Consider the following 14,459-nt stretch of genomic DNA (forward strand, 5'->3'; position numbering starts at 1 on the left):
ATATATATATATTCCGAAATCATCTATTGTTAGTTTTAAAGATATGGCAATAAAGGAGTCTAAATTAGCAAACTTGTAGAAGCCATAACTGATAAAACAGCTTATTGAAAAAAGGTGGCAGTAATGCACTCTATGTGTGCACAAGTACGTAAGAAAATACACAGACGTATAAAATTGCACGCACACACTCACGCACACACATCCTTCCACACACCTCTATGCTCACGCATATACATATAGACAACAGGAGGAGTTAGAGACAAGTTAGAATTTGATTTGTACTTTGATCAGCCCTAACCTGTGCATAAAATAATGGAAAAAGGCTGTATTTCTGCAGGGCAGAATGGCCTAGACTGGGACTCGAGAGCATGAACGTTTTGGTTTGGAGTTTGGGTTATTTCAGTCCCGGTAAGAGCCCGTCCGGTCATTGCCACGTACTCTTTATCCACGCAAAAATAAGCTTCCCACAACTAAAACGTATTTAAAATCAGTGCTTGTGGTGGGAAGAGAGTCAGCGAATGGCCACCAACAGCAGGAAAAGGTCTCTATGTGAGGCAGCTCCCGTCCCCTCTTAGTGGTGTGTGACAGCAATCGTACACGTGAACTACACTTTAATCCATTCCAGGTAAGCGGAATATTTTGGGTTACGGAATAAGTCCCCGAAGTAGCAGGCTGAAATGTTACTGGCCAACATTTTTTGGAGCGATCTGTCTTTACTGAAAGGAAACTCTGTACACTACGACCCAAGTGAAATGATCAAGTACATGCTGCTTCTAAGTTGTCTCCTAAACCTCCTAGATATGAGGTCTGATCAGCGTGCTCTGTGGTTAGAGGTTAAAAAGCAGATTATAAAATACCTAGATTCAGATTTTTTTTTTGTCCTGATTTGGCCTAAAATGGAGTGTATTAAACAAATTCTGGTCTGCAAAAGACCAGAATCAGTTAAAGCTATGAAACAATGTGCACTACGTGTCAATATTCTATTTCACTTACAAGAAAACACTAAGTCAGCTACCACAAATTAAGATATTTTCCTGATGTGACTTTTTTTTTTGTTTTGTTAAAAAATATGTGGAGTAAATGTGTTTTTTTTTTTAATTCAAAGTTTCAAACAACAAGATTCTTTTCTTTTCTTGAAAATATGTAGGAATCCAAACTAGTGTGTTTAGAGTCGGTTGACTGTGCAATCTCTTAGTGGCAACTGAACAGCTACAAAAAACTTTCTTTTTTTTTTCTTTTTTTTTTGAAAAATCTCCCCTTTTTTCCTGGTTTAAGAAGATAATAGTGTATTATCGCTCTGTAGCCATTAGATGGCAGATAAAAAGCCCCCTTTTAATATGTGGGTTTGATTTTTTTTCTTTTTTTTTCTGTTTTTCTTTTTTTAAAGCCCACACCAAAGAGGAGGGCACAAGGCAAAGCTGTATGAGTTATTCCAGAAACTGTGGAAATCACTTAGGGCAATAATAAAAACACTTCAGGGTACAAAAAAGCTTGACTACACATTTCAGTTTTCTTCCTCGAAAACACAAACATAAATTGGGCTTAACGCTCCTTTTTGTTTTCTATATGCACCTTGGCCTATGGCGTTTTTGCCCTGTGGCCCGCAGGGCGGTTAAGTGCGCAACACAATAAAACCAGTAGAGGTCCAGTTTCACTTCCCAGCTCTCCAGAGTTGGGCGAGTTTAATCTCAAAACTCCCACTCGACGGCCTCTTCTCGACTCGCGGCCTTCTCCAAGCGGTGGATGATGTTGTTCAAGTTTGCCGCTTTCTTTTTCCTCAAGGAGCTGTCTCGCGTGTTCCTGGAGCTCGCCGCCTCGGAGAAGCCGAACAAGCTCTGGAGAGAGTTGGCTTTCTGCGAGCCTGCGGCCGGCGTCGAGCTCGTACTTGGCACACTGGAGATTTTCTCTGAACTTTCTTTTGACTTGTAGGAGCTCTCCCCCGTAAGGACTGAGGTGGAGGCAGCTGAGGTAGATGCATCGCCTTCTGTGGCAGAGTTTGGCAGTGTCTCCAGAGCTTCTCCCGGGCGCTGCGACGCCGGCGGAGAGCTCTGGCGCGGTGCTCTGAGCCTGCCCTCGTCGTCGGTGTCCTCCAGGCTCTCCGCCCGGAACGGCTCCGCTTTCTCCGAAGACCTGGCGCCCTGCAGTGCCTCTTCCCCCGCTTCGAAAGCCGACTCCGTTGGCCCTCCCTGAGACTTCGTGGTTGCATTGTTGTACTCATCTGCCTCCGGGCCACTCGGCTTTCCTTCAGGTGGGCCTTCTGCGTCCACGCCATCGCAGCTGTCTCCCTCGGAGCTGTGAGCGGCCCGGCTGCTTCTGGCGGAAGGAGAGTCGCTCGACCCAGCCTGGCTCTGGCTCCCGGCTTGGATCTCCTCGATGAACAGCTCCCGGCGGATGCGAGACCTAGGAGACAGGGGAGAGGCATGGTGAGTCTGTCGGGGGTCACTCGGAACCGCCCTGCTCTACCAGATACGCCCTTCAAAACGCCCGTTCGTGAGACGCCGTTTGGTCTCAGCTACGGGGCAGCCGCGCCAAGCCGGGTCGGCGGAAGCGCTCTCACGCTCAAACCCAAAGGACCGACTGAGAAGGTGCTTGGAAGAACGTGAAATATCGTCAAGATGCTCTTAGTTTCACCTCTCCCGGCCACACGCCCGCGCGAAGCCTGCCGTGCTAGAAGAGATGCAGGCCGCAAACCCCAGACGGCCCCGGGGTCCTCCGCGGCGCAGCGGGAGGGCGGCCGGCGCAGACAAGCCACTCCTGGTAACTCTGCTTAGTGTTGAGAGTGACCCCTCTGCCTCCAACCAGGATTTTGTGTATTTATTGTAAATCTGACTTTGACCACTGCCCCTTCCAGTGACCACAGCCAACGTTATAGAATAAAGCAAAAATAGAAGCTTTATGAGGATAATCAGCTTGCACTAAAATGATTGATCAAATCCAATTTTCCCTTTGTTTGCAAGTTTAAACTAAGTAGCATCCGTAATTGTATGCCGAATTTTTACAGCACTGGACGTGTTTAAGGGACAGAGATGAAAGGCTCGGCAGTCTCCAATTCCAGAAGTCTGACATCAGAAACATGAAAATTTACAACACATTGGACCAAAAAAAGGGATGATTTAAAAAATATGAATACATTTCTAGTAGACCCAGAGGAAAGCAGTTTGTAAATATGAAACAATTCAGATTTCTTCTAGAAATGAACCACAATTTGCCTAAACAAAAGCCAAATAAGCAAAAAATCTGGACGACCTCCTTGGTATTCTCCTGGACACCACGGAGAAACAAAGATGAAACAAAGCCCATTGTTCTGGAACGGCTCTGGGGAAGCACAGCCTTTTGACAGGTTGTCAGTCTATGAGCAGGTCTGACTTCTGCCTCCTTTTTTATTTAAAACATCGATTTCAGAACATGAATGGTGACAAGGCGAGCGGTGCATTTCAAAGGAATTAATGCACTCCATGTGTGGTTAAAATTGCCCGGTGTACCACCTTGCACCTCCTATTACTCGGAGCGTGCAGCAATCCCCCAAACACACTGCCTTCGCCATTTAACTTGGTCCTTCCTCCATCTTTCTTCTCTGTTTAGGAGCTCCCTAATATATCCTCACAAGCACAGAACAGTTTATGAAAAAATCTCAGGGTCTAGGTCAACTCAATCCCTGCACCGCTCTGCCAGCAGGAGAGGTTATGACCACTGTTCAGGTCCTAATTTGCAACCAAGGGGGAACCTCAGTGACCTGTGGTCAGGGAGGAGACTACAGACACCGGCAGAGTTTAGCAAAACTTTATCCTTCAGAATGAAGGTAACGCTTTTGGTTTTAATCAGGGAGAACTGCTAAAGGTCTTGCAAATCACAAATGCTGTCCCAATCGCAGCTGAGGTCTGTACACATTTTTCCTTTTTCCCTAAATGCGCTACGAAGACAGCACACAATGGAAAAGGTTTAGGATAAATGCAGAACACCATCTGAATACTGCTTTTGAAGCTAACGATATTCTTGCCTTATGTGAAATGCAACAGAGTATTTCAGCAGTACTTGCTGACTCTACACTTTCGGAGGATTTAGGGGGTCTGTGATTCTCCCTAGGAGAGTATTATTCACCTAACAGAAGACCACAGGTGCTAACTAATTTTCTATTACCATTAATTGCATGCATCTGAAACGTCGATTATCAGGCTCTATTTACACCTCTAATCTCCCATGTACATTGATCCAGAACACACTGCTTCTGTAACGTTCCCCAAAACAGGAGAGGAAACGGGTAAGAGCTTCGTGCCTGCATGGCGTTTAAAATGCCTCAGCTCCAGCACGACACTGAATGATGACATGCTCACTGAGTATCTGGCCACAGCCCTGCAGAATACAGGTCGATGTCTGTGGAAATCCCTGGAATTCACACCCAATATATCGCTTCTGGAATCTATTCTGGCTCCTGATTAACATAGTAATTAAATCCCTATGGTAAAGAAGAAGTGGTGACAGCAGCTAGGAAATTCCAGAGAGCATTCCTCTCGGTGGAAGGTGCTGGCCTCAACACCAACACATCCTGCTGGCATTCATCAGCGCGACTCGAAGCATCAGCGTTCTCCCGGGGAGTTTGTTGAAGTTCCCTGTACAACTTCCTTCACCTAACTCCAGGAACTCACCTAAAGAAGCATAATGCTGCAGTTCATTGACTAACATGCCCACACCAAGAGCAGTGAAATTTAGCAACCAAGAGCATTAAATTACAATTCAAGAAAATTGGGTTTAATCCCTGATGTTTCTATAGTATCATCTCTATGACCTTACCAAGTTTCTGTGCCAGTTTCCACATGTGAAGCGGGACAGAAATCCCTACCTCCTGCTGTGTGGTACAGTTCTTCAGACAACGGAGCCTCAAACTCCGATGGGTCCTGCGTATGTGCTTCACTAATGCAAAGCAAGGCACATTCTTATTTTTACGTTCCGAGAGCTACATGATTGGTACGGACTCAAAGCCATCAACTTGTAGAAGTTTGCAGACATGTCAAAATCCTTCATACCTATTTATGGTCTGAAGTGAATTATTTCTTTGCCTGCTGAGGATTTTTTTAAAGTTTCTTTTGCTGCAGAAAATAAATGCTAGTGCTGACTTCCCACTGGGTGGATATAAAGGTAGGTTTTGCTGTAGCAACCACCTTTTTGGAAAGTGAGGTTTGGGCTGAATCCCAGAAGAAAAGCATCACTGTAACAGGATTCCCAAGAAACAGGAAGACAAACTTGTCCGTATCTGTACCCTGCCTCAACTGAAGTTACTTTAAAGAAAAATGTGTATGGTCTGAGGTGTGGAATTGCTTCTGTACAAAGACTCTTCTGGAGTCTGGAAAAGAAATGGCTGAGGGGAGTATAAAAGAGATATATAAAGTGAAGTGTGGCTCGGAGAAGATGAAGAGGGGAAAGACTACCCATTTCCCAGAACACGAGCCGCACAACAGTCAGCTCTTGTTCCCCTAGCAGAACATGTAACTTGTACCTCTTCTGCAATGTCCTGCCAACGGTTTAAGAGTACTTCGTGCATGAAAGCTAGGGAAGTCATTGTACAGAGGGAAGAAGCAGGCACGTGTTTTGATTTTTCAGTGGTGGCAACCGCTCAGAGCGCCCTGGGCTTCAAACAGCCTTGAAACATCTCTTTAAAGTCCCAGAGACTCAGCAGCACATCTGGGAGCAGGTCCAGATCACTCAGTGCTGCGAGGCTTGTGTTACCCCCAGCCTACAGCACCTTGTTCATACATTTTTTATTTTGTATACAACTGTCAGCACCTAGTCTACATTAACGTGTAGCTTGGTGTGGCTAAACGCGCTGATCAATCATGACTTGTCACGCGTTCTCGCAGCACGCCTAAACAGGAGATCTCATGATAATGAGGAAGATGACACATGCCACCAGTGCTCCCGCACTCGTCTGCGTAAGTGAGAACAGCACATTTTGCTGTCAGGCCGAAGGGAACATATTTTCATAGGCATTCCTCCAACTTGTGTATAATTGCCTAGGAGTGGGAATGGGAAGAGAGGCCTGCACTTGGAGAACTCGGAGCAGTGAAAGAGGCTGCATCTGTAGCGAATTCAAGTCAATGAAATTCAGTGCAAATATGATTACTCGTTGGTTATAATTTTTAAATTTTATATTGTTTAGTATAAACATTATTTTAGTATTGTGCACAATATTTCTGAGATATCTCATTAAACTGTGCTGCTTCTGCTTCAGCAACTACCCTGTTAAACGCTGAGAAGGGCCAAAGTGGAAAACACCCTTTAAATGTTAGCACGTTCCAAAAACAAACAAGTTTCGCAATCTGGACTAATTAGGAACGATACTGGCTCCAACTGACGGGGCAGAACAGTATTGTATCTGCTATCTTAACTGTACCTGTTCAATATTCATTAGCACAAATTTCTTGGAGAAAAGTCTGCTGCACTAATTAAGATTCCCAATCCCAAGCACAGTTGATAACATATTTACTCAAATCCTTATAATTCTTATATGTCATTCCAGCATTGTTTCTGTTTATCGGTGTCTCTAGGCCAAAACCTACTCACTGTTTCAAAAGCAGAACAGGTTCCTTCTAATATGAGAAACGACCTAAGCGGACCAACACCTTATTTCATTTCAGCGGGACTCAACGATTTAATCATAACAATGAAACAAATCCGTGGCCACGTCTGGCTGCAGGGTGATCGGTTCTCTGCCCTTCACGGCTGTGCGGAGCTTCCCAGAAATACAGCACACACTGTGCCTGTTTTCAGAGCTCAGTGACTCAAGACCTAAAAGCAAATCCTTTTTTTCCTCTTATGCAGGAAAATGATACAAAAATAGTGCAGTTCTGATGCCATCCAGTAGAGGACACTTCCAAGCACCCCCCACCAGCTGACCCGGGCGTAACACACACCCCCCCCCATACGTGTACATGTACGTGCAAGCGTGTGTCTGCGTGTGTGTGCATATGCAAGTAAGAAAGACCAGTCTTGCTTACTGCAATGGGATTTATAAATATTCAATAGTGGACATCTCTAAATCCACGCCCACCCCAAAAGCAAGACTTTCTGTTTAAAAGCACTACTAATATCAATATGTGAATATTGCTGTTCCTCAGGGATGACTTAAAATTAGTCTGGAGCATTAGCATTGCTGGTAGTTAGAACCTCCCTGCTGTCGAAACTGTTCATTTCATACAACCGCTCAATGCCAGCGGAAGCAGACACAGCCTGCTGAAGCACAGTAGCACCCTGCCAAAGCAAATAAAATCAATCCTTTGTGAGTAGGGCTCCTGGGAGATCTCATACCTGTAATTGTGGAACCAGTTGATCACGGTGCTGGTTTTCAAGTTGAGCTGCGTAGCGAGTTCCTCAATGGTTTTTGGTGATGGGTATGGCTTTTGCTGGTAGGCTCGTTTCAGAGCTTCCTTCTCTTCTGGTGCCAGCACCACCCGGGGCTTCTTCAGCTGGTGCTGCGGCTGCGGGCTGGCTCCCTGGCTATAGTCTATTCCAGCGGACGAGGACTCACAAGACTGACTGTCGCTAACAGAGCTGTGTCGCCGTTTCATGTAGGCTGAAAGAGAAGTGCATCAGATCAGCCCCAGCTGAATGCAAAATGCTAAATCAAGGAATATACGAGCTGTGGAATAAACGCAAAGATGACAGGCTGTAGATGCACGGATGGGCTATTCGGAGAGAAGAGGAAAGGGTATCAATCAGAGATCAGAGGAAAGCAAATGTGGGGAGGATGCAAGAGGCGGAAAAAGAAGAAAAGGGAAAGAAAAGAGGGTAAATTGCCTGGAAACCTGCCGGAGTTTTCTGCTTGTTCAATGAACATGGGACATGAATAACAGGGTTCAGTTAACACGACTTATTTCCAATTCAGTCCTTCGAGAGTGGCGAACTCCCACATAAGCACCTGATTAGGACAGTTGCACTTCATTTCAACTTAAATGATTTTGGTTGTTAAACACTTAAGGCGTACGCTAAGGTCTCTTTAACACCTAAGGTCTCTGAATTAAAAATATGACTGTGGAAGCTGAAGAGCCGCAGCCATGTCTCCAACACACGATGGCGCCCGGAGCCCAGAGATCCCAGCGATGGGCTCAATAACCTGTCAGGCATTTGCCGCTTCTTCCTACAGATCTTCGCTATAGCAGTGACAGGTTATGAAAGAAAAACAGCCCACAGCATCCTCCTCCCCTATGCAAGGCTCTTTCGAAAACGCATACTCTTTTTAAGAAAGCTCTTGCTGCGCCGCTGGAGCTCAGTGAGGCTGCTGGCAGAAGCCTGTGGTACCACCGCTGCCTCCCGTCCCTGACGGGGAGGGAATTATCCTGGCAAATTCTGCAAGGAGAAGAGTCCCAGCAAAGGCTGTCACTGACTTGATTGATCTACACTGGGCAAAGAGAGGTGGGATTTACTGCACCTGGCAGGATCATGCACAAGCATTGCTAATGAGGGGGCTGAAAATGGCAAATATAGATGAATCTTGTCAGTAAAATATTTAATGGCCTGTTAAATACCTTCTAGATATTTAAGAGTTTAGGTATTCAAGAGCTGCAATTTGATAACCTTGGCTATTAAATTCCAGATTACACCACCCTGACATCAATCTAGCAGGCACTGGATGTCCAGCAGCCAGGAGCTCCGATGAGAGCCAGGGACCCAATGTGTGGGGCACGTCACACCAATCAGCAACCAAATTCTTCAAAAAATAAACTTCTCTGTCCCTTCAGCTCTGCTCAGGGTGCACGAAGACTAAAAATTCAATGCAATCAAATAAACTGAAATGTTGAAAGCCCTTCTCACACAAGCCAACTTCTTCTGGCAGAGCTCCCTACGGGACTGGCTACGTTTTCTGTCTCCGGTGGGTTTCAGATCCTGTCCCCTACACAGTGGCACGTCCAGTGGGACCTTTTTACACTGTGTCTTACTGTCATCAAAGTGAATTTTGAACACGCTGTGTAACCTTTGGGGGTATCTGCATGGCCCTGATTTTTTTTTCCCCTGAGTATGACAGATTACCTGTGGATTGCCTACTGTGTAAGATCACTGATATGGAACAGAACATGAGTTGCTCATGATCCATCACTCTGCCATGATACACTCCTGCACGCCTTTGAAATACCCATTAAAAGAAAAGTTGTTTTTTTAAAAAAATAAACTTCATTTAAAAAATCACCTATCTAAGTTGTTCCAATCGGATGTAGAACCGCAAAATGACCACAGGCAAATGCATTATTTCAAGGTGACCTACTGGAAGTATTTTTGCAGCCTTCAAGGAACTGTTACAATCTTCAACCGTGGAATTAATCATTCCAGCAACATAATCTCACATTTATGTAAGGTCTTTAATCTCAAAGACTCTTAGGTGTTAGTTCAAACTTGCATTGACACGCAAACTACACATAAGGTTTCCTTGTCTCCTTTGATAGCACAACCAAGAGGGCTGAAAGACAGGATCTATCACGTCAGCAACGCGCAGCAGCTTAAAGGAGGCCATAAGACAAAACAGAACCTCGCATGGAAGATGTAAAAGGTGCTTAGGCTATCTCTAACTGGAGTTTCTGGAATTTGGTCAAGTGACTGAATCAACATGAGACACCCATGCATCAGGATGCTCTGAATCTCTGCTTTCTCTGCTCTCCAGAAATGGCATTTCTGGCGGGTCAGAGCTCCCATCTTTAGACTCCTAAGAACAGCACAGAGCTGTAATAGCTTGGGAGACATTTCACGCCCTATGCCTACCTCTGCTTTTGTAACCTCACACCGCGATCGCAGAAGTTGCAATAGCTTATTTGGGTCTCTCTCACGTGAATGGAACAAATGATATAAATGCATATATTTCCTTAACATAAAAATAAAGAGGATGTCCCACTGTTCTGTCATAACCACTTGTTTTTCTGGAGGATAATATATTATCAGAACAAATTTCCATTGGGCCAAAGGCACAATCCTGGCACTTTGCTGTGTGCTGAACTAGCACCTAAGCGTTAGGCTTTAATGGTGCTCTCTGGAAACTTTAGATGACGTTTATAAAAGCTTTTCCTTTTTAATTCTTATTCTAAACATATGTGTTGCATGTAGACAACATAAAGAGATCATTCAGCACATCTGCAGTGACAGCAAGGCTCAAACTGGAATCCAAGTCACAAACACGCTTGATTTTCAGAGAAGTTTGATTTTTGTCTGTGATCGGTCTCCACTTCTCAGGAGACCTATGAAAAAAAACCTACCCCGAATGTAATTTGGATAAAGGTCTAGATCTGCGTCTAAGACCAACTTGTCAACACCAGCTTTATCTCCTGAGTTTTACTACCTTTTTTCCCCCTGCTGTTGCCAACCCAGCATCACCGTGTCCCTTTGGGAAGACTTCCTGGCATGGGCTCAGCCATAGACACAGCAGACAGTATTGCAGAACTAGCAGCTGCCCACTGAGGCAAAACAGAGCCCCTTTTAATATAATTTTTATCTTATGCGGTATTGAACAAGATTATTAAAAAGCGAAATAATGGGGAAATAAAGGGAATTAAATTTTCTCCTGACAGCAGGCTTTGGTACTGTTCAGTGAGGAGTGTGACGTTACCAGCAGCACACACACCGGGAGGTTGTAAGAAAGAGGAATGAACTCTTCCAAGGCAGGAAAGGTGGTGCAGAGTGTCTCACCCTAGGGAGCGTGAACCCCCGGCTTCCTCCAAAGAGGTTGGTTAATGTACATTGCAAATTTTCAGAACCTCTTAAAATGGACATTTATAGCACAAACTTCAGACTTGCAGAACAGAAAAAAAAGATATACGCAGCTCACCTTTATCATAATTATTGATTTACTCCCCTAATAAAATGTGGCAGAGAAATAATTGATAATAATGTTTCACTGGTAGCAGATACAGTTGCATTGTTCTTTAACTGCCATTAGCTGAAGGGGAAGTTAAATTCCTAATGTGGCTCTAGAGCAATTGAAAAGGTTAAATCACAGGATCCTTTCCTGCATGAAAGGATTTTGCAGAAAATACAGGGTTGAATTCACTTTAGAGTGCTCTGCTATGAGGACAGCACTTGCACAGTTCAGGAGCTTCAGTACAGAGTCTCAAATGATTTATAGCCTTATCTCTATTCAGGTGCCATCTATAGAGCATATGTATTGCACGGTGTTTGATAAGAATCCAGTTTAGAAAATAGTTTTGAGAGGATATTGTCAGTACTACTTTTAAATTATTTTTATTTTATTTTCCTGCATTATGGGCGATATTCTCTTTGAGGCTATAAAAATTCAGCTAGTTGACAATTTTATTTCTGCCATATTTCTAACACAGCGAAAACCATCATGGCTCCCTTTGGTTTACAGTTGTAAGTGGGAAACCCAAGTGGATTTTACTCCCTGTGGAAGATCATACACAATTTGTGGTAAGATACTGCACTGCCTTATATTATACTAGTTACCATGACAAGGATTTGAATTTCTTCCTGAAAGCATGCAAGACTACAATTTTCCCAGAAGCTCCCTCACTGCAATTTTTAATATAATCACAAAGTTCTCGATCAAATGTGTTAATGCTTTCAGGACATCAGTCAACAGCAGCGCTTTCAGTGCACACGATTAATGCCGTCTGTACTAATATCATTAAGGGATAGCTCAAGAGATGTATATATCATTAATTAGTTAACCGCTGATAATGGCAGCCTAAGAGTCTCTCTTGTAAAATCGCATGAACAGACTAAAAACAGGGCTCTGAATAACCCCTGGTTTTTAGTAATGAATTTAAAGTATAGAGAGTAGGGTGAATTTTCAGGATATGCTCCTTACTAAGATACCCAGTAACAACTTAGATCTCTCACAGGCACATACTCATGACCCAGCCGTTTATGCAAGCATGTATTAACACAATCACCTTCCCCCATCCCTATAAAGGCTACAAATTTAATTATTCTCAAATAGCCTTTTATAAAGACTGCATTTTTCTTTCCTCCTAGCGACCATCAGTGCAGGACTGACAAGAAGCTCTCTCAGGAATCAATGCACAGTTCTTCCAGCCCAACATCTGTGACCAGCTGCAGCACTATTAACTAATAACCCAAAGCCAGCTCCCAAACTCACATTTCTCATTTGGTAAGGCAAGTTATCAGTGATACACCAGGGTCTCAGTAATTAATCTATAGGAGAATATAGCAATGATTTCACGACAGCTGGTGAATATTCAGGGTTTGGGGTTGTTTTTTTATTGAGTGGGTTTTTTTTTTTTAGATGTATCTGCTTGAGCTAACATCAAATCAAGCTATGAAAAAGCTGTCATGAAGTCCTTTTGCATCACCTTCATAATACTGGATCAATGCTGCCTCTGTACTATTCATGCAGAATTATAAAAGACATGGTCATCTTTGAAGTAACGGAAAACATGAGTCAGCAGTCTGCTCCGAGTTACCTTTTTTCTCCATTCGTTTCATATCCATCAGCTTCTCCACATTGTTGGGATCGTTCAGCCACAGCTGCATGCGGACAAAGGGTTCTCGGCCCTTCAAACTCAGCTTGTGCCAGGGCTTCGGGCGAGCCAGAAGGTCTGAGACAGAGCCTTGTGTTAGCCCTAGGATTGTCTCCCCAAACAAACGCTGACCTAATATGAAATTGAAAATCGCATGAATTCATTCAGCTAAGAGACAAGGCTAATTAAAAAGACAGAACACGTCTATGAGATCATTCGTCAATTATTCTTACTTTAGAATTGCTTGAAAACCCAAAAGAAACATTTAGAAGAAGAAAAGCTCTCCCCCCAACTAACGTGTAAATATTGAGCTTTAGTTTAATCCTTAGGATCTGACTGTGGCAAAGAGGGGAGCTCAACACCTTTGGGGACCGGGACCTTACTTACAGTGACACAGTGTGCAAAAAATAAAATTAAGAGATTAAAAATACACTGAACTTTTAGCTAAGCAGGCAACTAGTGAGAGCAGTGAGGCTACTTAGCTCTTATGCAGGAGGGTAGTGCAACAGATTTGTTCCAACAGGGCAATCCAAACATTTCAAGCAATCAATGAACCAAGACCGATGCAACCCTCCATTCAGCAACGGTCATGTCAGCGTCCTCAAAGACACGGGTACGTATTTTCTGTGTTGTACTATCTGTAGTGTTCTAACTGTGTCTTACCAACTAGAAATCATCACATTTTACAATATAACAGCTTTTTTTACAGCCTCTACAGTACCTGTAGTTAAGAGTACTTAATTTTAGTTCTCTTTCAAAACGCTGTTGTCTAGCAAGGTAAAAACCGCACATGTTTTCCAATGTACAGCATTTGTACGTGCATAAGTTAACGTTAGTTTTACATGGTTAAGATCTAACTTTGCAAGGACTGTGGAAAATGCCTGTGCAGCTGAAACTCAACCATACAGCTAGTTTTCTAAAACCCTTCATTTCAGTGTTCTTCCTAAGCTAAACTGCCTTGATATGCAACAGCTTTTGTTACAAGACAGAGCCTGAAGTCATCTGAGTCATCGCCGGTGATTTCCGATAGAAGTGCAGCTATTATGGATTTTCAAGGTAACCCAAAGCACTTTCCATACTGATCAAGTTTAGGCCTCAGGGTCTCGTCCCTAGCTTTTGAATGCCCTCGCTAACACAAAGCAGAATGCTTTTCCTTCACTCCCCAGCAATGCCAGCAGTCTTACCCAGTGGCACCAAACAGATCCCCCGGGGACAATGCGGATGCGTGGGGGCTTGTGCTCCTACAGCTCTGCAGGACATGCCCGCACTTGCAAAAGCACCATCAGCTCTTGCCTTCACAGCCTCATCTGATCCTGCCACAAACAGCTTGTGGAAAGTACATAAACCCCTTCTGCTTGCTTAATTCCATGAACCTCTTCCTCCTCTTTCAAAAACACCCCAAAACCTTCCACCTGACCATTTTTTTTGCCTGTATGGGGAGAGGAGGGAATGTGGGACCAGTTAAGAAGCTGCAGAACATCCCATTCAGATGCATGGGACAGGTGGGTCTGAAAAGCTTTTGGAGGAAGCAGCCGAGATAATGAAAGGCGGAAAGGGGAAACGAGGACAGGGCTAACATGACAGAGTCTGCTAGTAAGCTCTAAAACTAACCCTAATGTTAAAACTAATGGTCCTTACAGACTGAACAGAAACCTAAATCCAGAATTCGCTTAAGTTCCTACATAATAAGTGATTTTCAACTACCCTCCATATCAGGAAAATCAGAAAAAGAAGTAATTCAGGGCCAATTGGAGATCATGCGCATTGCAGTTAACCTACTCCCTGCTTCTGTTTACAAACATCAGTAAGGCCTGATCCATTTACCTTTAAACCTGCCAGCTACTTGCCAGATAAGACAGCTACTATAAAATCTTTTAATTTGCCTTTGTAAATAACTTTCCTTCAACGTTGCCCACAGTTTCTAACCGCAGGCTGTGCTCAGGCTGCAACGCGAGCAGCGTTTCTTCCAGCGGCTGCGAGAGGCTCGAC

General features: G+C 43.9%; 1 protein-coding gene across 1 annotated transcript in view; it reads right to left on the minus strand.

Moving 5' to 3' along the window:
- Positions 1–1,559: 1,559 nt before the first annotated feature.
- The window catches only part of LOC104626957 (homeobox protein cut-like 1), a 23,874-nt gene continuing 10,974 nt past the window's right edge, over positions 1,560–14,459 (minus strand). The window contains exons 3-5 of the mRNA XM_010295012.1: positions 12,414–12,602; positions 7,300–7,564; positions 1,560–2,400 (exon numbers count right to left, since the gene is read on the minus strand). Of these exons, the coding sequence (XP_010293314.1) occupies positions 1,689–2,400; positions 7,300–7,564; positions 12,414–12,602 (1,166 nt within the window). The 3' untranslated portion in view covers positions 1,560–1,688. The remainder of the gene's footprint in view (positions 2,401–7,299; positions 7,565–12,413; positions 12,603–14,459) is intronic.

This window comes from Phaethon lepturus, unplaced genomic scaffold, assembly GCF_000687285.1.
Source record: "Phaethon lepturus isolate BGI_N335 unplaced genomic scaffold, ASM68728v1 scaffold52770, whole genome shotgun sequence".
NCBI lineage: Eukaryota > Metazoa > Chordata > Aves > Phaethontiformes > Phaethontidae > Phaethon > Phaethon lepturus.